The sequence below is a fragment of the Hakea prostrata genome, chromosome 9, assembly GCF_041222555.1.
Source record: "Hakea prostrata isolate BN-2017 chromosome 9, UWA_Hpros_2, whole genome shotgun sequence".
NCBI classification, from domain to species: domain Eukaryota; kingdom Viridiplantae; phylum Streptophyta; class Magnoliopsida; order Proteales; family Proteaceae; genus Hakea; species Hakea prostrata.
The window spans coordinates 60,817,444-60,838,209 of NC_142608.1; the positions used below are offsets into that span (position 1 = coordinate 60,817,444).

Sequence of the window (20,766 nt, forward strand, 5' to 3'; positions counted from 1 at the left end):
TCCTTCATCAATGCAAGGTTGGATAGTTGGCAAGAACAGTATTTCTTATTCAAAAGATATGTCAATACAGCGTTTATCCAGGGCCTTTTTTTTTAGGAAAGTTTTTTAAAAAAATTTTTTGGGCCCCGGGTTTGGTGTCATTTATAATTAAAAGAAAATTATATTTTACATTCGGTTCTCTTGTGTGGTATTAAAAAAGATCAATTATGTACCAGTTATAAAGAGTTTGAGAATAAGCATATGAAAATGCAGCGTCGATAGCTATACAGAAGTAGAAGTTCCAGGAAGATTCGGGCCCCAACAAAAAAAAGCCCCCCAAAACCCCCCCCTTTTTTATTTTGTTGCCCCCCCCCCAAACCCCAAATTAAGTCAAATAAAGAACATAGCTTTTGTCCTTCTGTGTAACAACTTAGAATAAACTAGTTTAGGGTAAGAGCATCTATGACTCTTCATGACTTTCATCGAAGCTAGCTCCTCGAATAGAATGAGTGATATACAACTAAGGAAACCATAGTGAATATAAAGAAGAGTAAGAGAAATACAAATCTTGAGGAAGTTCTCGATCTCTATTTGCTCATCTTGCAGCTTTCACCTTCACTGTTCTGGCTGCTGCAGACGAAGCTCATCTTGCTTAAGGTATTATTATACTGCATCTGTGTTTGTCAGTTAATGTTTGGAACTCTAGCTGCTGCTACTACTAATACTGAATATATACAGTGAGATTGATTTTTTCTCTCTTTCTTATTTCGTCAGGTTATAAGTAACTAATCAAGAACTATGAGTGGAATTTGGTCGACGGATGATAAACTATTTGTGGATGGGAAATTAGGGATCTTGTCTTTCGACCTAAAATTTGCACCTTCACCTTCCGAATCATTACCAGTGGAGAGGAGATCAGGCCTGGACTATAACGGGCCTAAAGATGATAAATTCAAACATTTCTTGTCGAAAATGGGCTATCGTGTTAACAACAAAGGGAGAGTTATTGTTGCTGTCCCAAGAGACGATGATGAGGTTGAAGCTTTTCATTACTTTCTTCTTGAAAAGGTGATTCCTTTGGGTCCTTTTGGTTTCCCAAACAAACCCATACCAAAGAATCAACAAGAGACAATATTACGAGCTGAATTAGCAAAGAAGAACGACGAACTGGACGAATTGCGAAGGCAACTGTTGAAGAGTACGGTGAATCTAGAAGACATCAAGTTTGATCGTCCTCTTGTCTTAGTCTCTACAGAATCTACAAGCTCCAACTTCCTAGGGTTTTGCCGTCGGATGAATCGTATATACGTCAACTCGAAAGGAGACTATATAAAATTTGAGTTCACCGCTATGGATGCTGGAACTTCCAAGGCTTATTCTGATGTTCTTTACTATTGTGATGAGGATTGTTGGATAACTAGCCCTTTCACATTGGTGCAATATGATGAGAGCTCACCTGAGCAGCAAGATACAATTTTTCAAAAATTTTATGAACCTGGTTATGCTAATATGCGGAATTGCGGAAATCCCAGTACTTGGCTTGTGAATGAAGCTCTGACTAAGGCGCGTAATTGTCTCTCATGTGCTTTCGCCCTTGGTCGGTTTCGTTTTTTCGGCAAAATAACAAGAACTTCTGGGACATTTCGGAACAATGCTTTGGTCAGTGTGTTCTTCGACCAATGTCGATATAAGTATTGTTATGTTGATGCTTTAGGGACTACTTTCTTTGTTTTAGATACCGCAAAAAAACAAACCTGGGACGCCAGCCCGCCTTTGGGAAAGCCTCCAAGACTTCTTGATTAGGCTCCTTTTCCTTTTGGGTGTGGGTGAGCATTTGGAGATCTTTACTACCGTTTTCATTCATCATCTTTCTTAGTTTTCTGTTTTAGTAGTTTCTTGTCATTGCATTTATTGGTCAATCTCAGCTTCTGAGTTTGTATCTCAAAGGGTTACTTTTTCCCTTTTTACCTTTCTTTAATTTCTAGATTTGTTGCAATGGCTATTGTCAGTAGCAGCGAGCCATCACGATTATGCCACGTATACAGAAAATAGTTGGACAGTGTCAAATGAATGACATGATTACTTAATTTTCTCACTTTTTTATTCAAAATTTCAAGTTTTTCTTCTAATGAACACTTCGAAATTTGAAGTTGCGTGTGCACATTGGGCTAAAGTTGCCCACCAGGGGAGTATTATTTTAATTCAAGATAAAGACAAAATTACACAACAATAATAAAATTTTCATCAAACATTATTAATTATTAATTATTTATAAAATATTTAAGTTGCTCAACTTGCCTATCATTGACCACCAGGCTGACCAGAGTATCTATTTTTATTAAAGATAACAACAAAATTACATAATAATAAAATTTATGAAACATTATTGATTATTTATTTATTTACATAATATTTTTGATAGTTTGAAAACTTTAAATTGCATGGTAATATGGGGCTTAACTTTGCCAATCATCCACCAAAGGAATTATTTATTGTTACTAAACGGTTGCCCAACTAGGAGTATTATTTTAATTCAAGATAAAGACAAAATTACACAACAATTATTAAATTTTCATCAAACATTACTAATTATTAATTATTTATAAAATATTTAACGATTGCTCCATGACTTGTTCCTATCCTCTCTCGACCACCATCGGCTGATCTCAGACTTTGGTGAAAATCTATTTTTACGTTAAAGGAAATAACAAAACAATAAACTTTACATAGTAATAAAATATTGGAGGGATGAAGCATTATTGATTTCTCAATCTTAGGGTGCCCTTTTTTCTCTAGTTACGTAGATATTTATTCATGATAGCATTTTCTGCTTTATTTTATTATCATTTCTAAATAGCGTGTCAAGTTAGGAATATGGGTGCAACTTTTAAAAGCTTCCCAAGTGCCAAATTTGTGTCATCTTTCATCCACATGAATTTTTTATTGTTTTCTAGGAATAAAGTGCTCAATAATAGTAATGATAGGGGATTTTAGTTTTTTTTTAATTGGAGGTCATCGAAATCGTCACTATCTACATTAAACGACCTTTTCTTTGGTGTGGGGGGCTAACCCCTTCTTTTTATTTACCCCCTTTGTAATTATGATCAAATAAACCGCCATTGATTGGATTCAATTAGTGATGGATTTAAAAAACACCACTAAATAGGATTAGTTTATCCCATCCAAATACAATTAGTGGCCCTCCATTGATATCTCAAACTTTGGTCTAGAAAATCATCTATTATTGACACGATCCTCACGCAATGAAGGAAATCTCCGAACAAAATGAGTGGACTTTAAATGTGGCCCAAATAATTAGTGGCGGGAAAAAAAAACCGCCACTAATATTGTTTTTTTTTTTTTTTTTTTTTTGTTGGGGTAGGGATGAAGAAGAATTGATAGTCTTTCAACTATATGGGGTTGCACGGGCATAATTGTCTCTCATGTGCTTTCGCCCTTGGTCAATATCGTTTTTTGCCCAACGTCGATATGATGGTAAGCACTGCTATGTTGATGCTTTAGAAACCACTTTCTTTGTTTAGTTACAAGGAAAATAAAAACTTGGGACGCCAGCCCTTTTGAGAAAACCTCCAAGACTTGTTGATTAGGCGGATCTTGCTTGGATAGAATGTCTGATAAGTGCAGCTTAACATACAAGAAATTTTATTATGAGATAAACTTTTATTTCATTATAACAACATACTGACTAGGACTCAAAAGGAACAACGAATGTGATCCATGCTTTTGGCCATCGCCAAATGCATTGGGATATACAAGCTTGAAACAGATTGACTACTAAATGCAATAACAAGAAACTACTAAAACAAAAAACCATGGGCAAATGAATGAAAACCAAGTAGCAAAGATCAAAATAGTATTCTCGCACCACCAAGTCAAACACACTATTCAAGCAAGATCCGCCTAATCAAGAAGTCTTGGAGGCTTTCCCAAAGGGCTGGAGTCCCATGTTTTTGATTTAGCTTTCTCTAAAACGAAGAAAGTGGACCCTAAAGCATCAACATAACAACACTTTCCATCATATCGACATTGGTCAAAGAACGAGCTCACCAAAGCATTGCTCTGAAATGTACCAGAAGTTCTTGTTATTTGGCCGTAAAAACGATCCTGGCCAAAGATGAAAGCACAAGGGAGACAATTACGTGATTTACTCAGAGCTTCATTCACAAGCCAAGTACCAGGATTTCCATGATCCTGACTATTACCATAGCTAGGTTCATAAAATCTTCGAGAAACGATTTCTTGTTCAGGTATGCTCTCATCATATTGCACCCAAGTGAAAGGGCTACTTATCCAACAATCCTCATCACAGTAGTAAAGAGTTTGAGAATAAGCATACGAAAATGCAGCATCGATAGCAGTGAAGTCAAATTTGATGAAGTCTCCTTCTGAGTTCACGTATGTACGATTCATCCGAAGACAAAACCCTAAGAATTCGGAGTTTGTACGGACTACTATGACACGATTCATCTTCATATTGTCGAGTTGCCTTAGAAAGTCATTCAGTTCATCGTTCTTCTTTGCCAATTCATCTTGCAATTTCTTCTCTTCTTGATCCGTCGTGTTCTTCAATAGTAGTTCTGCTTTGGTATTGTCGAGTTGGCTTTGCAAATCATTCAGTTCATCGTTCTTCTTTGCCAATTCAGCTCGCAATATTGTCTCTTCTTGATTCTTTGGTATGGGTTTGTTTCGAAAACCATAAGGAACCAAAGGAATCACCTTTTCGAGAAGAAAGTAATGAAAAGCTTCAACCTCATCATCTTGATCTCGTGGAAGAGCAATAATAACTCTCCCTTTGTTGTTAACAAGATAGCCCATTTTCGACAAGAAATGTTTGAATTTTTCATCTCTTGGCCCGTTATAGTCCAGGCCTGATCTCTTCTCCACTGGTAATGATTCAGAAGGTGAAGATGCAAATTTTAGGTCAAACGACTTTACCTCTAACTTCCAATCCACAAATAGTTTATCATCCGTCGTCCAAACTCCACTCATGGCTCTTGATTAGTTACTTACCTGATGAAATGATAAAAAGAAAGACTAAAGACCCAAAAAATCTGTCACTATATTCAGTATTAATAGCTAGGTTTACAAACAATTTAACTGAAACAGATGCAGTATAATACCTTCAGCAAGATCTGCTCCGTCTGCAGCAGCAAATGGAGATCAAGAACTTCCTCAAGATCACCCAGTACTGAAGCAAGATTTGTATTTCTTCTACTCTTTTTTAGTTCACTATAATATCATTAAATAGCAAAAGCAACTAATCCTCAATTCCACTCTTACAGTTGTCTCCAAGCTACCTGCTCGTTGAGAAGACAATAAAATGAAGACTCCAAAGTCAAGCTTCTGAAGTCTTTTTGAAAAAATTGAAAACCCAACCTTGAAACCTTTAATATAGGAATCCAGATCCTGTGTGTCTGAGTTTTTGTACGTCCCATCTTTTAAACTTCTAGATGAACAACATATGGATGCACAAAGAGCTGGACTATTGGTTATTTTAAAGCATATTATGGATCCAACGGTTCAGCTCGTTGTGCATCCATCTGTTCAACCACTAGATGGACGGCATCTATCTAGACGAACAAAGAACTGAACTATTACATATTTTAAAGGATGTTATGGATCTAACAGTCTAGTTTTTTTTGCGTCCAGGACGACATTTGGACTAGAAAGCGCTTAATTGTTAAATATTTTAAAGTATGTTATGGATCTGACTGTTCAATTCTTTGTGCGTCTAGATATCGCCTGTTTTAAAAGCCTTCACGTAGATGGACTTAGGGGTACAAATCCATACGAATTAAATTAAAATACCTAGTTTTTTTTTTAGGGTTAAAAGTACCTAGATTTTCCCCAAAGATATTATTTACATATATTTAATGTTATCCTACCTTTGGTTAGTAATTTGACTATTTCTTACTTTGGTGCTAATTATTAAATAAATAAATAAATAATTACTATTGCTCCTTTACATTTTTATAATTAAATAACAACCTTATCCTTGACTTTTTTTTTAAGTTATGTATCGAATCTTGTACTTTGAATTGCTTTTACTATTGCCCTCTTGCTATTAACAACTTAGCTGATGAATTGTTATTTTTCCATTTTTAAAATATCTAAAATAAAATAACTCCAAGTAATGGTCAGTATCGATTTAAGCTTTAGTTAAAGTGTTAAACTATTTATCTATATCCATGGTTAAAAAATAAATAAATAAATAAATGTCTTATGATTTTCCCCTAAATTAAAGTGAAAAAAGAAACTAATAATTCTTCCATGACTCAGCAATGAGGTGAACTAGTAATTTTATATATATCTCATTTTGATGGAGGGTAGAATAAACAGTCAAATATCTCAAGGTCCCAAGCATACCAACATTCTCTGCAAAGACCAGAAGCCATTAAGATTGCTTGTCTCAACTCAGATCGGACATGAAATGCTAAAGCCCATGCGAAAAAGCTTGTTGCATCCCTTTTTAATGGCCAACAACGTACACAACCATGCGTGAACATTAGCAATTTTTTTTCATAAATCATCATTAGAATAGAACCCATTGAGATTTGAGTCTAGATCATTTCCACCCAAGCAAGCATATTCTCTCATCCTATCCTCACACATGACTCTGTTCATGATACACAAGTAAGCCTATACCAACCAAAACTACTGAGGTTGGGAGGATCGGGGGCAGCCTACCCAAGTGGAAGGGATTTGAATTCAATTTGATTTCACCACAAGTCATTCTTCATGAACTTAATGTGGATGCCTCTAGACGTCCTAGATTTCGTTTTATAAGTTAGTGGTTTTCTTGAAAGGAACCGGAGGAAAGGGTGTATTGGGGGCTGTTTTGCGGGTAAGGGAGGTTGGTTCTTTTATGACCTATCTAATTGATGTATTTTTAATACCCCATGTATTAGATCGCCTAAATATTTGAGGCATTAATTGATTCTTTTTAAATTTCTTCTGCTTAATACAATCATCCTTTAGAAAAAGTCATTATTCATGATAAGAAATGGCAAACCTGTGTCAAGTTTTATGTAGATGTGGGAGAATAAGAGAACAACCCATCCTCACTTAGGCAAGTTGTTCTTATCCTCCTATTCTTACGAAAAACTTGTTCATGAACAATCCATCTTCACTTCAAATTTTTTTTTTTTTAAACCTTCACTTCATGTAAACATGCAACTTAAAACTTCTATGAGCATTATAAATATTTCATAAATCGATAAATAATCGATAAAGTTTGTTGAAATTTTTGTTATTTTGTAGTTTCATCTTTATCTTCAATGAAAATAGATACTCCGGTGGTCATGGAATGGCGAGTTGAGCAACTTAAATATTTCGTAGATAACAAAATCAATAACGTTTGATGAGAATTTTGTTATTATATATATATATGTGTGTAATTTTGTCTTTTATCTTAAATTAAATAATACTTCCTTTGGTCAATGATCGGCAATTGAGCCCATGTCAGCAATTTGAAATTTCAAAAGATAAAAAGTTAGTAATAAAATGATACATCATTTTCCACCTTACATCGCATGTGATTATTTTTTGTCGTATCTTCTTACAATATCCATTAAGCGAATTAATAATCTACTAACCCACATTAAAGGGACACGCAAGTTGAATGCTTTCATCATTCATGGTTACCCAAAAAAAAAAGGTTGAATCCTTTCATATTTAAGTGAGAAATACTTAATCCATCTTGTCTTGTGAGTTTTTCATTCATAATTTTATTGGAACCCATCATCAATGCGAAGGTTGGATAGTTGGTAAAAATATTATTTTTCATTCAAAAGATATGTCAATACAGAGTTAGTCGACAGGTGAAACCCATACCTTTTAGTGAAGAGATTGTTCAAAAAAATTTATTGGGACCTCGAGGTTTGGTCGAAGTCATTTATAATTAAAAGAAAATGATATTTTACATTTGGTTCTCTTGTGGTATTTAGAAAACATCAATTAAGGACATATCATCATTTCAAAAACCAAAATATCCTTATAATTTTTTTTTTTTCAACTACTACTAAAAGGGGTGCAAGTTTGGCCCTAACCCACCTTAAGTCCGCCCTAAGCCCGAAGGGCTTGAACTTAAGATTTTGGCCTTGAGGGTGGGTTAGGGCCAAAATATTCTATCCAATGGTGGCTCTGTGATTATTTTTTGGCCCGCTAAACCTATCCTGATTTGTCCTTGATTTTTTGTTTTGACCCTAGTCCTGATTTTGGCTCTGAGATTCTAGCTCTAATCCTGTATCTAATGTTTGATCTCAATGAATTATGAATAAGGAGAAGGACAAGGCCAGGGCCAAGTATAGGATCAATCAGAGCTAGGGACAAGGCCATAGACAAGGCCAATCAGGGTTAAGGCTAGGGATAGGGATAGGGCCAATCAGGGCTAGGGACATGGCCAATCAGGGCCAAGGACAAGACCAATTAGAGCGAGAATGAGCTTGGCTTGGCCCTACAGGGTTTAGGGTCAAGGACAATAATTATTGGCCCTAAATTAGGATCAGGGCAGGAATGGACTTAGATTAAAATGTATAGGCTTGGGTTTGGGATTGCAAAAGTCCAGCCCTATTGTAGCCCTAATTACTATTAGATGCTTCTTATTTTTAATAAGTGAACCAACAATAAAAGTTAAAAAAGAAGGGGGTATATATGTAAATATAATTTTTATATTACATTTTAAGATTTTTAGTTTTTGAATTTACAATTTTAACCCCCTAACTGAAATTTCTTCATCTCAATAAAACCCTAGGGGAAACTCTATCCCTGCTGGGTTCTTCTTTAGCTCTTCTTGAGTTCATCCAAATCCAGGAAAATCAAGGAAGGGAGCACAATCATCGACTCATAGGAAATACCCTCCCCAGAGGGTCAACTTAGGTCACCATCCCTAGATAAAGGTAATGCTTCGTTATTTGCCACTTGTGAGTTGTGACTACATAAATTAGTCCATTTGCATTTTTGTTTATGTTCCTAGAGCGGCAAATTTACTAGCTGATGCTCTAAGCAAGGACCAGATTTGTGCAGCATCAGATTTATTGGCCATTTTCCACTCTTTGGTTGATGGATTCTTGTAATTCATCTTTTGTGTGTCCTTTTGCTGTGGAATAAAAAGCCTTTAAACCAAGAAGAAGAAGAAGCAAAGGAGCCGCACATCTTAATTTCTATGCTTAGTCCAACATAAACAAGGAATGTTGCTCAAAATTTTAGTAAAATTAACAAAAAGCCATTAGACAAAGATCGAAAGGGCCGGGGGACTACCGGGATGATCATTCATGGCTTAGATGGTACGCCTATCTTAGCAAAATCCATTCCTCTCACCTGCTCTTTGGCACTTGAATGTGAAGCATTGGCTATGAGATCAGGGCTATTGGAAGTGTTGGCTGAAGGGACTGACTTTATTGTTGTTGAGTCCGATTATAAATTACAGGATAATAGTGTTCATACCTGCATGTCCTTCCTATTTTACAAGATATAGGACTAGGAGTGCTCACCTCTAAGTTTTTGAGTTATAAAGCCCTCTATGTATCTAGAAAGTCCAATGATGCTACAGACTTTCTAACAAGGAAGGCATCCTCATTTGAGGGTCCAACAAAATGGTCTATTTTCACTGAGTGATTGTTAGAGCTTTGCTTTACCATGTCTTTGGCCCATAATGAACGAATTGCTAATTACCAAAAAAAAAGAATATAGAGATGAATGCAACATATACATAGCTCAAAATAACAATAAAGGAAAATTACAATTAAAAAAAAAAAAAAAAAAGACCAGGAATTATAACTACTCCAATACATAATTTCTTAAGCATCATATGGTTTCAAGTTTCAATCTTTCTTTTTTAATTGCAGACCATTAGGAAAGGGAGTAAATCAAATAAAATGAGCCTAAAAAATTTAGCTTTCTTTAGACCAATCATTAATGGGTTCATGACTTTTGGGCTGGGCTAAAAAGAAGGTCAATCCAACCTAAATTAAAGTTAAAAGCCCTTTGTTGCACACAATCCTTCTCTGGGTGATGTTCAATGCCAAAAAGAGTTGGACTTCAGCATTGGCCACTTTGAAATTTTAATTAGGGTTCTACTAAAAAAACATAAAAAATTCAATTGGGCTGTGTTAGGAAAATCATTTTATCACTCATCATAACAAATATGGATATATTCGAGTGATTGGTTCAGTTGGCTAAGACAAATGCATCATAATATAAGATCAAGAGTTTGCATCTCTTTGAAATGTTGGTGAAATCTTGTTGTATATATAAAAATATATAAAGTTCTTAACTCACAACGTAGTTGAGGTGCACGAAAGCTAAAAAAATGTTCATTTTATGGTCTATTTCCCCCGCCCTGCCCCCCCTAAAAGAAAACGAAAAAAAAGCTTGAGTCATTTTATTTTATTCAGATTCTTTATGTCTCTTTGACACTCAATTCCTAGAATCCCCTTTCTTATTGAAGGTTGCGCATCACATGCTAGAATTATTTATTTAGAAAAAAATTTAGTCAATGAGTCCATAGGCTTCTATTGTTTTAAATTATTTAAAATATTATTAATAAAAATAAGATTTTTTTTTGTCGTTTTCCAACTGTATCATAAAAATGGAAGGAAAAAAAATTTTGATAGAAAAAACAGAAAGAGAAATCATTTTCATGAATGGAAATATTTAATCATCATTATGATATTATGTGCTGGTTGTAATAAAATATTTAAAATATTTAGAATAAATTACATGCATTTTTTTTTAAATTTAATCATCATTATGTGGGTGGCTCCAAACGTATTGGGAGGCAGTCTCTTATTAGAAGCCTAAAGTCTTAGGAGGTTTGTAGTTTGATCTTCTGTTTCCTTCACATCTCTCCCTCCGCACCCATCCTCCAAAGACCTGTAGGTCTGCAGTCATGATTACTTGTATCCACTGGTAAAAAGAATACCAATCGAAGAAAGTGATTGATCCGAAAAGAGTCTAGTGATTTTTTTTTTGAAGCCTAATATGTATAATCAAAGTCGTGTGGTTGTTCAACCTCAATAGTGTAAGTGTGGAAACCGAGCAACCATGTCAAAATTTCGTCACTCCAATATGACTTTGAGCATGTAAAAATTTATCAAAGATAGTTATGTTTTAATATTTTTATCACAATAAACATGTAAAAATTAATGAAAAGTTCACATTAAAATTATGAAGTCAATGCATGAGATAACCTTAACTACTGTTGGTATGTGTTCTCTTCATTGATTTGTTTTAAGTATGTAGAAGATTTCAAGTCAAATGTGAACTTCGGGATTATCTTTTCACACACAATCTGTGGTGTTTTCACATTATAAGTTTCTAATTGTTGCTGCACAATCATGTTCGTCCCTTCATCCGGATGAACCTGCAAGAATGAGCTCGACCGTGGAGGTCGAATTTTCACCTCCGACAATTTAGTTAGGAATTCGATTGAGGAAGACAAGAAAGTAATGAACAATAAGAATTCGAATAGTGATAGTTCTATTTAGCGTCTTCCTCAATCGGATTCCTAACTAGATCGTCGGAGGTGAAAACTCGACCTCCACGGTCGAGCTCATTCTTGCAGGTTCATCCGGCTGAAGGGACGAACAGATTGTGCAAGGAACACTAACCAAGGTGTCTACTAGTTTCAACGTTATTCTTCTAGAATAGAGCAACTGACCTTCAATCCAGCAGCTCTACTGAAGAGCGCGGGTGACATTGGCAGCCATGGTTTTACCACAAACGCCAGAAAGATTTACAAAATGGATTCAAACCCTTTCCTGGCTTCCATCACGATCGTTCAGAACCCTAGCTGTAAAGCTCCACCTCTGAGGTTTTAAAACCCTAGCTAGATCGGCAGGGGGAGGGAGGAAGATGGGTCGGTGGTTGCCGGCAGGGGGTGTGGTGGGTGGTTTTTGGGGAGGTATATGCCTGAGGGTTGGGCATAGGAGGATAATTCGGTCATTATACTACCCCTAAAGGCATTACGGTCATTCACATTAAAAATTGAATAGTTTAACAAAATCAAGAAATTGTAGGTAACTTGTGATTTTTTGCATTAAGATGAGGTGTTTAGAGTTTTACTTCCACTAAAATGGGTAAACTGTTAAAAAACACTTCTTTTTTTTAAAGGGCACACATATTTGATCGTACCAAAGTGTACGTAGGCCATGTCAATACAATATAATACTCGATATAAGATGATACATCTCTTAAAATCGCCTTACCGATACAACACCTGATATCGATACTTCAAACCTTGCCTAGCTTTACAATATGGAATTTCACTTCCCTAAATCCTAATGAAGCATAAAACATATATTAAGACACCAATTAATAGGAAAATCGATACGGATTTTCACTTCCCTAATGAAAAAATTGATAGGGATTGGTTTTGAAGTTAAATATGGGAATAAGTGCACAGCTTAATATACAAGAAATTTTATTGTGAGATGAACTTTTATTTCATTATAACAACATACCAACTTGGAATCAAAAGAAACAGCCAATGTGATCCATGCTTTTGGCCATCTTCAAATGCATTGAGATATACAAACTTTGAAACAAATTGACTACTACATGCAATGACAAGAAACTACTAAATCATAGACAAATGAATGAAAACAAAGTAGTAAAGATCAAAAAATATTCTCGCACCACCAAGTCAGACACACTATCCAAGCAAGATCCGTTTAATCAAGAAGTCTTGGAGGCTTTCCCAAAGGGCTGGAGTCCCAAGTTTCTGATTTGGCTTTCTCTAAAACGAAGAAAGTGGACCCTAAAGCATCAACATAACAATACTTTCCATCATATTGACATTGGTCAAAGAACACGCTGACCAAAGCATTATTCCGAAATGTGCTAGAAGTTCTTATTATTTGGCCGTAAAAACGATACTCACCAAGGATAAAAGCACATGGGAGACAATTACGTGATTTACTCAGAGCTTCATTCACAAGCCAAGTACCAGGATTTCCATGATCCTGACTATCACCATAGCTAGGTTCATAAAATCTTCGATAAACAATTTCTTGTTTAGGTATGCTCTCATCATATTGCACCCACGTGAAAGGGCTACTTATCCAACAATCCTCATCACAGTAGTATAGAGTTCGAGGATAAGCATACGAAAATGCAGCGTCGATAGCAGTGAAATCAAATTTGATATAATCTCCTTCTGAGTTCACGTATGTACGATTCATCCGAAGACAAAACCCTAAGAAGTCAGAGTTTGTACGGACTACTATGACGCAATTCATCTTCATGTTGTCGAGCTGCCTTAGAAATTCATTCAGTTCATCGTTCTTCTTTGCCAATTCATCTCACAATTTCTTCTCTTCTTGATCCGTCGTGTTCTTCAACAGTAGTTTTGCTTTGATATTGTCGAGTTGGCTTTGCAAATCATTCAGTTCATCATTCTTCTTTGCCAATTCAGCTCGCAATTTCTTCTCTTCTTGATCCGTCGTGTTCTTCAACCGTAGTTCTGCTTTGATATTGTCGAGTTGGCTTTGCAAATCATTCAGTTCATCATTCTTCTTTGACAATTCAGCTCGCAATATTGTCTCTTGTTGATTCTTTGGTATGGGTTTGTTTCGGAACCCATAAGGAACCAAAGGAACCACCTTTTCGAGAAGAAAGTAATGAAAAGCTTCAACCTCATCATCTTGATCTCGTGGAACAGCAATAATAACTCTCCCTTTGTTGTTAACACGATACCCCATTTTCGACAAGAAATGTTTGAATTTATCATCTCTGGGCCCGTTATAGTCCAGGCCTGATCTCTTCTCCACTGGTAATGATTCAGAAGGTGAAGATGCAAATTTTAGGTCAAACGACTTTACCTCTAACTTCCAATCCACAAATAGTTTATCATCCGTCGTCCAAATTCCACTCATGGCTCTTGATTAGTTACTTACCTGATGAAATGAGAAAAAGAAAGACAAAGACCCAAAAAATCTGTCAATATATTCAGTATTGATAGTTAGGGATATAAACATTATAACTGAAACAGATGCAGTATAATACCTTCAGCAAGATCTGCTCGGTCTGCAGCAGCAAGGTCAAAGCTGCAAGATCAGCAAATGGAGATCAAGAACTTCCTCAAGATCACCCACAGAAGCAAGATTTGTATTTCTCCTACTCTTCTTCTTTAGCTCTCTAAAATATCTTTAAGTAGCGAAAGCAACTAAACCTCAATTCTACTCTTACAGTTGTCTCCTAGCTACCTGCTCATTGAGAAGACAATAAAAAGAAGACTCCAAAGTCAAGCTTCTAAAGTCTTTTTGAAACAATTGAAAACCCAACCTTGAAAACCTTCAATATAGGAATCCAGATCCTCTGTGTCTGAGTTTTTCTACGTTCCATCTTTTAAAATACTTTTTTTTTCCTTGGGTTAAAAATACCTAGTATTTCCCTAAAGATATTATTTACATTATTTAATGTTATCCTACCTTTGGTTAGTAATTTAACTATTTCTTACTTTGTGCTAATTATTAAATAAATAAATGAATAATTATTATTGCCCTCTACAATTTTATAATTAAATAACAATCTTATCCTTGACTTTTGTTTAGGTTAGCTATGAAATCTTGTACTTTGTAATGCTTTTACTATTGCCCTCTTGCTATTAACAACTTAACTGATGAATTGTTTTCAAAATACCTAAAATAACTCTGAGTAATGGTTAATATCGATTTAAGCTTTAGTTAAACTATTTATCTACCCATGGTAAAAAAAGCAAGCAGGATTAATAGTGATCGCTATTACTTTAGTTAAACTATTTATCTACCCATGGTAAAAAGCTTTAGTTAAACTCTGAGTAATGGTTAGAAGGGCTGTTCAAGGGAGGTTTTGCAAGGAAGTTTCCTTTGTGTTCAGTCCTTGAAGCAGAATTAATAGCGATCATCGAAGGCCTTAGGTTGGCTTGGAGTTTGGGGTTTTGTCAGATTCAGGTCGAATCTGATTCTAAGGAAGCTGTTGCTCTCCTCGACCCTTGTAGGCATGCACAAGGGAATATTGTTCGCCTCATTGAGGAAATAAAAACCCTTTCAGGCATTAATGGAAGGGTGAGGTTTGTTCATCTTGGTAGAAAAGCAAACAAAGCTACTGATTGGATGTCTAGGGTGCAACTTTGTCCCTTAGAAGAAATTCTCATGGTGGATAGAGAGTCTTGTTTAAGTTAAGTTTTTTGTTTGTTCTTTTGGGTTGTTTAACCCCGTCTTTGTACCGAAAAGAAAAAAAAAAGCAAGTGAAAAAAAATAATTATATATTATGATTTTTCCCTAAATTAAAATAAATAAATAAAAGCTAATAATTCTTCCACGATTCAGCAATGAGGTAAATTAGTAACCTTATGTATATTTCATTTTGATGGACGGTAGAGTAAACAGACAAATATGTCAAGGTCCCAAGCAAACCAAAGAGCTCTGCAAAGACCAACAGCCATTAAGGTTGCTTGTCTCAACTCATATCGAACCTGAACTATGCTAAACCTCATGTGAAAAGCTTGTTGCATCCCTTTTTAATGGTCAACTGCACAACCATGAGGGAACATTAGCAATTTTTTCATAAGATCATCATTAGAAACCGTAAAGATTTGAGTTTAGATCATTTCCACCCAAGCAAGCTTGTCCTTTCATCCTATCCTCACACATGGTATGTCCATGATACACGGACAAGTCAATGCCAACAAAACTGTGAGATTGGGAGGATCGGGGCAGACTGCCTAGGTGGAAGGGATCTAAATCCAATTTGATTTCACTAGAAGTCATTCTTCATGAAAAGAAAATGACATTTTGGATTTTTAATTCTGACCTTCTAGTTGAACAACATGTTCAGATCCCCTCTAGTTAGGCAAGTTGTTCTTTCATCCTCCTAACAAATTATCAATAATGTTTGATGAGAATTTCGTTATTATATATGTGATTTTGTCTTTATTCTAAATTAAATAATACTTCCTTTGGTCAATGATCGTCAATTGAGCCTCGCAATTTGAAATTTAGATAAAAAGTTAGTAATAAAATAATATATCATTTTCCACCTAACATCGCATGTGATTACTTTTTGTCGTTTATTCTTACAATATCCACTAGCCAATTAATAATCTAATAACCCAAAATATTCTGGCCAAGGGCTAGCTTGTGATTACTTTTTTGACTACCGTGTCGGTACCGACTCGTTCATAATTTTTTGTTCTGATTTTGGCCTTGATTCTGTATTTAATAATGTACCTAATGCTTGATCTCAATGAATTATGAACAAGAACAAGGACAGAGCCAATTAGGGCCAGGGCTAGGGACAGGGCCAAAGACAAAGTCAATCAAGGTCATGGTTAAGGATAGGAACAATCAAGACTAGGGACAAGGCTAATCAGGGCCAAAGACAAGGCCAATCAGGGTGAGAATGAGCTTGGTTTAGTCTTATAGAGTTTAGGGTCAAGGACAATAATTCTTGGTCCTGAATTAGGATCAAGGCGAGAATGGACGTAGATTAAAATATATAAGGCTATGTTTGGGATTGTAAAAGCCCAGTCCTGTTGCAACCGTTACAACTATTAGATGCATCTTATTTTTAATAAGCAGACCAATAGTAAAATTAAAAAAAGCAGCGGGTATATATGTAAATATAATTTTCATTTTACATTTGAAGATTTTTAGTTTTTGAATTCACAATTTTTAGTTGAGGTGCAAGGTTCGTTGAGTGATAAAGATTCCACTGGGAGAGGTCATGGGTTTGAGTCGTTTGACTTGCAGATGGCATTTCATTTCGAGTATTAAAGAAAACACCATTACCCTAAAAAAAATTCTAGTCCCCATCCGGAAAGGGTGGTAAAGTCAACAGGGAAATCTAATAAAATAATAGAAATATCCCATGAAAGCTGCAGAAAGGCTCTGCAATTTCCTGGCCAAAAGTACGAAGATTGAAGTGTTTACAAGTTCGACTGAAGAGATTGAGGCATTCTTCAAGCAATTTGTCAGAGTAAATGGCAGCAGCAAATCATCAGGCCTCTTCTTCATCCTCCTCTGGTTCGACTACGTATGAAGTGTTCTTGAGCTTTTGCGGCGTGGATGTTCGTAAAAAGTTCGCTGACTATCTCTACGAGGATTTGGTTGCGTCTGGAATTCGAACTTTCAGGGATGAGGAGGAATTGCGCTTGGGTTCCAAGATTCGCCAAGACCTGCTCGATGCAATCAAGCAGTCGACAATTTCGATTCCTATCTTTTCAAACAACTACGCTTTAAGCCATTGGTGTCTCGAAGAGCTTACCCATATGGTTGAATACAAAGAAACTCAAACCATCATACCCATTTTCTACGGAGTTGAACCAAGGGATGTGCGTAAACAGACTGGACAATATGGGGAAGCCTTTGAGGAACACCAAAATCGCTTTGAAAAGGCTACAGTGCAGAAGTGGCGTGATGCTCTGGCAGAGGTTGGAAACTTGAAGGGATGGCACACGGAGGAACACACGTAAGTCCAACAGTTTCAGTTGGATTCCAGCTTTTGGGTTTAATTTAAATTTTTTGAAGTTCATTTATTGATTACTAATACTTAAGATTAAATGACATAGATCTTGCAATTTCTTTGAATGTTATGACATGGATAGTTTCTTTGGTATATTAAAGGGGGGAAGTTTTCCATCCTCTTCTACTCTCCTTTTTGGTTGGATTTTTTTTCAGTCATTATTAGTATGTAATCACCTCATATTAAGAATAGTTTGGATTTTAAGGGGAAATACAGAGCCAATACAGTCTTGTACAAACCTAAGTGGAGATGAATCAGATCCAATTAAATTTTGGATGGGTTAAAGTAGCAGCAGCCTCTTTAAGAAGCTCTTAGTACCTCCCTCAGCTCAACCACCAAATTAAGGGTGTCAATGGAACCCTGTCGGCCGAACCAGCTGCCCAAAACCACCCTGAGCATGACCAAAATTATCAACTCAAAAAGCTGGTTTAGGTTACAAATTAATTGGCTATGGTTCGGGTTTAGCCCTGGGGCAAGGCTGGCCCAAACCAACCTGACCCTATTTTAATTGGACTAAATACAAAGTACATGGAATAATGGAAATTGAGTTTTAAATGACGGAGTAATCCACTAACCCTAAAGACCTAAAGTGGGTTGTCACAATAAATATTTTTTTCAAGAGAAAATGCATGGATTTATTTGAGAATATCTCATGATCTTCTCTTGGATGAGGATATATATCATGTTAGGTTCTTGTTATATGAAGATAAACACACACCATGTTAGACTTATGTAGTATGAACGTATGATACGTTTTGATATCATGTTAGGTTGCTAGAGCTGCTCATATTCTTCTATTCTTAATACAATTTTATTTATTCTTCTTAACTTTAATACTCTATCCAAATTTTGCCTCGTATCGCCGGTTCACTTTCTTTTTTCTTTTTTCAATAAATGGAAAATCAGTTTGAAGCCAGAAGAGAAGCCACCAGAGGGAATTAAGGACATTCCTTTCGCTAGTCCAAGAACCCTAATAAGGAGTGATCTTTCTTTGAGTTGTAGCATAATCTTCAAATGATTTTTAATGCTGCTCCCAGAAATTCCCCAAAACAGCTTGTAACTGTTTTGGGTCTACAAGCAATCATTTCAACACACTTGAAAATGTGAATAAGGCTCACGCCTACATTGGTTGTGAATGTCCTTCTTTTTCCCCCTTCAGATAGGAGTTGATTCTTTTTGTTTTAAATTGTTAGGAGTCGTAGTATATTGAAGTATATCTCTTTTATTTCATTTTATTGCTTGTAATCGGCCTACAAAAGGTGGAACAAAAGATGAAGTGAAGTTAAAGCAAACCCTCTTCCCCTTCACCCCCTTTTCTTCTCTTCCCTTCTTTGTCAGTTTTAAAAATTTAATTGGTTAAGGACCAATAAATGCGAGATCTTGCTTTTCATTACTCTACTTACTCATTTTTGAAGGATTTAAGAGAGTCAATACAAAAATAGACACAAAAAATATTGTAAGGCTTGGTAATCTTCTTTAGAAAACATAATTCACTAGTGGTTTCTTCCTTGTTGAATTTATTTTTCCTTTCCTCATGCAAAATATTCATCATCAAAGTGTTTACCCTTTTTTTGTTTGAATTATGCAGGTATGAAGGGAAGTTGGTGAAAGAAGTTGTTCAAACAGTTTTGAGAACATTGAAGGAGAGAATCTTTACTGTCTCCAACAAGCTAGTTGGAATCCAATCACATATAGACAACATGTTGGTGTTATTGGATGGAAAATCTGAGAAAAGAATAATGGTGGGGATCCATGGCCTTGGTGGTATTGGAAAGACAACGATTGCTAGAGTTGTCTACAACAAAGTTCGTAGTGAGTTTAACGAATGTAGCTTTATTGAAGATATTCGAGAAAATGCAGAAAGATATGGGATTCGTCATTTGCAAAATCAGCTAATCTATGATATCCTGAAACAAAAAAATCAAACTAGTATTGATGTGAATGCTGGAGTTGAAGAGATACGGGAACGATGTCGCTCAAAAAAGGTTATTATTGTTTTGGATGATGTAGACCAAGATATTCAGGTAAAGTCTTTGGTTGGGGATGGTAAATGGTTTGATAAAGGAAGTAGAATTATCATCACTAGTAGAGATAAGAAAATTCTAGATGATCAAAAACCTGATGGGATTTACAAGCCTGAGGAATTGAACTTTTCTGACTCTCTTAAACTTTTTAGCCTACATGCGTTTGGAATGGACCAACCTCTTAATGATTATATGGATGTCTCAAAAGCTGTGGTAAGAACTATTGGGGGACATCCGTTGGCTCTTCAAGTTATAGGTTCATCTCTAGCCTCAATGAAATTTTCACCAGGCACATGGGAAGGCATGTTAAAGAAGTTGGAAAATATTCCCATTAATAAAGTTGTGAAAAGACTGAGAATAAGTTACGATGGATTGGAGCACGAGGAGCAACAAATGTTCCTCGATACTACTTGTTTTCTCATCGGAATGGACAAGGACATTGCCTGTCACATATGGGAAGGCTGTAACTTTTATCCTCTAGTAGGACTTGAAGTTCTTTGTTTGAAGTCTTTGATAAACATTGGTGAGGATGGTAAGTTAGCGATGCATGATATGGTTCGGGATCTTGGAAGAAATATTGTTTTAGAAAGCCAAAAGAAACTAGGGAAGCGCAGTCGAATATGGTCTCAAGAGGATGTTTTATTTCTACTTGAAACAAAGACGGTAGGTATTGAATGCACTTTCTTTTTTTTCTTTTTTCTTTTTTATGAATTTAATTTAATTTATTATTACTATTAATTTTTTTGGAATTAGGCTTTCAATGGTGTTTTTTTTGGATTATTAGAACAACCTTGGTTTAGTATTTATTGAATTCCTCTGTTTCGTAGGGAACGAGTTATTGTGAAGGACTGAGTATTGACTTCAATCGACTGAATGCTGACCGCAGATCGAGGAGCCAATGTTTGATGAGTGAAGGATTCGCTCCACTGACTGGATTAAGGTTACTCCGAGTTGATTATGCACAATCTTTTGGAAAATGCACCAATTCTTTTTCAGAACTGAGATGGCTCTCTTGGAGGGGATGCCCTGGCCAATATGAACTAGCCAATTTTTGTCCTTGGAAACTAGTTGTCCTTGATCTATCAGACAGTGAGATCACAGAAGAATGGATGGGTTGGAATGATATCAAGGTCTTGCAGCTCTTTGTTTTAATTATTCATATCAAGAGTCCTGAAAAAGTTTGACAAATTACTTTAGGTCCTTAATCTAATTAGATAAGTTCTCTTCATTTTATTTTGCA

At 35.8% G+C, this 20,766-nt stretch overlaps 3 protein-coding genes across 5 annotated transcripts in view; 2 read left to right on the forward strand and 1 right to left on the reverse strand.

The window, feature by feature from the left end:
• The first annotated feature begins 378 nt into the window (after positions 1-378).
• LOC149005961 (uncharacterized) lies at positions 379-2,416 on the forward strand. The gene is made up of 2 exons (XM_089169508.1): positions 379-636; positions 754-2,416. Exon 2 carries the CDS (start codon positions 778-780, stop codon positions 1,780-1,782), a length of 1,005 nt encoding a protein of 334 aa, XP_089025634.1. The 5' UTR covers positions 379-636; positions 754-777; the 3' UTR covers positions 1,783-2,416.
• A 1,214-nt stretch (positions 2,417-3,630) lies between these two features.
• Positions 3,631-5,419, reverse strand: LOC149005962 (uncharacterized). The gene is made up of 2 exons (XM_089169509.1): positions 5,121-5,419; positions 3,631-5,010 (listed from the first exon to the last, which is right to left on the reverse strand). The coding sequence occupies exon 2, from the start codon at positions 4,987-4,989 to the stop codon at positions 3,901-3,903; it is 1,089 nt and encodes a 362-aa protein (XP_089025635.1). The 5' UTR covers positions 4,990-5,010; positions 5,121-5,419; the 3' UTR covers positions 3,631-3,900.
• Positions 5,420-16,801: 11,382 nt separating this feature from the next.
• Positions 16,802-20,766, forward strand: part of LOC149005963 (disease resistance protein RPV1-like) — a 41,063-nt gene continuing 37,098 nt past the window's right edge. For all 3 annotated transcript variants that reach the window (XR_016175687.1, XR_016175688.1, XM_089169511.1), the window contains exons 1-3: positions 16,802-17,448; positions 19,091-20,189; positions 20,354-20,656. Coding sequence is in view for 1 of the 3 variants with exons in the window: in XM_089169511.1 (XP_089025637.1) it covers positions 16,961-17,448; positions 19,091-20,189; positions 20,354-20,656 (1,890 nt within the window). In the remaining 2 variants the exon portion in view is untranslated. The remainder of the gene's footprint in view (positions 17,449-19,090; positions 20,190-20,353; positions 20,657-20,766) is intronic.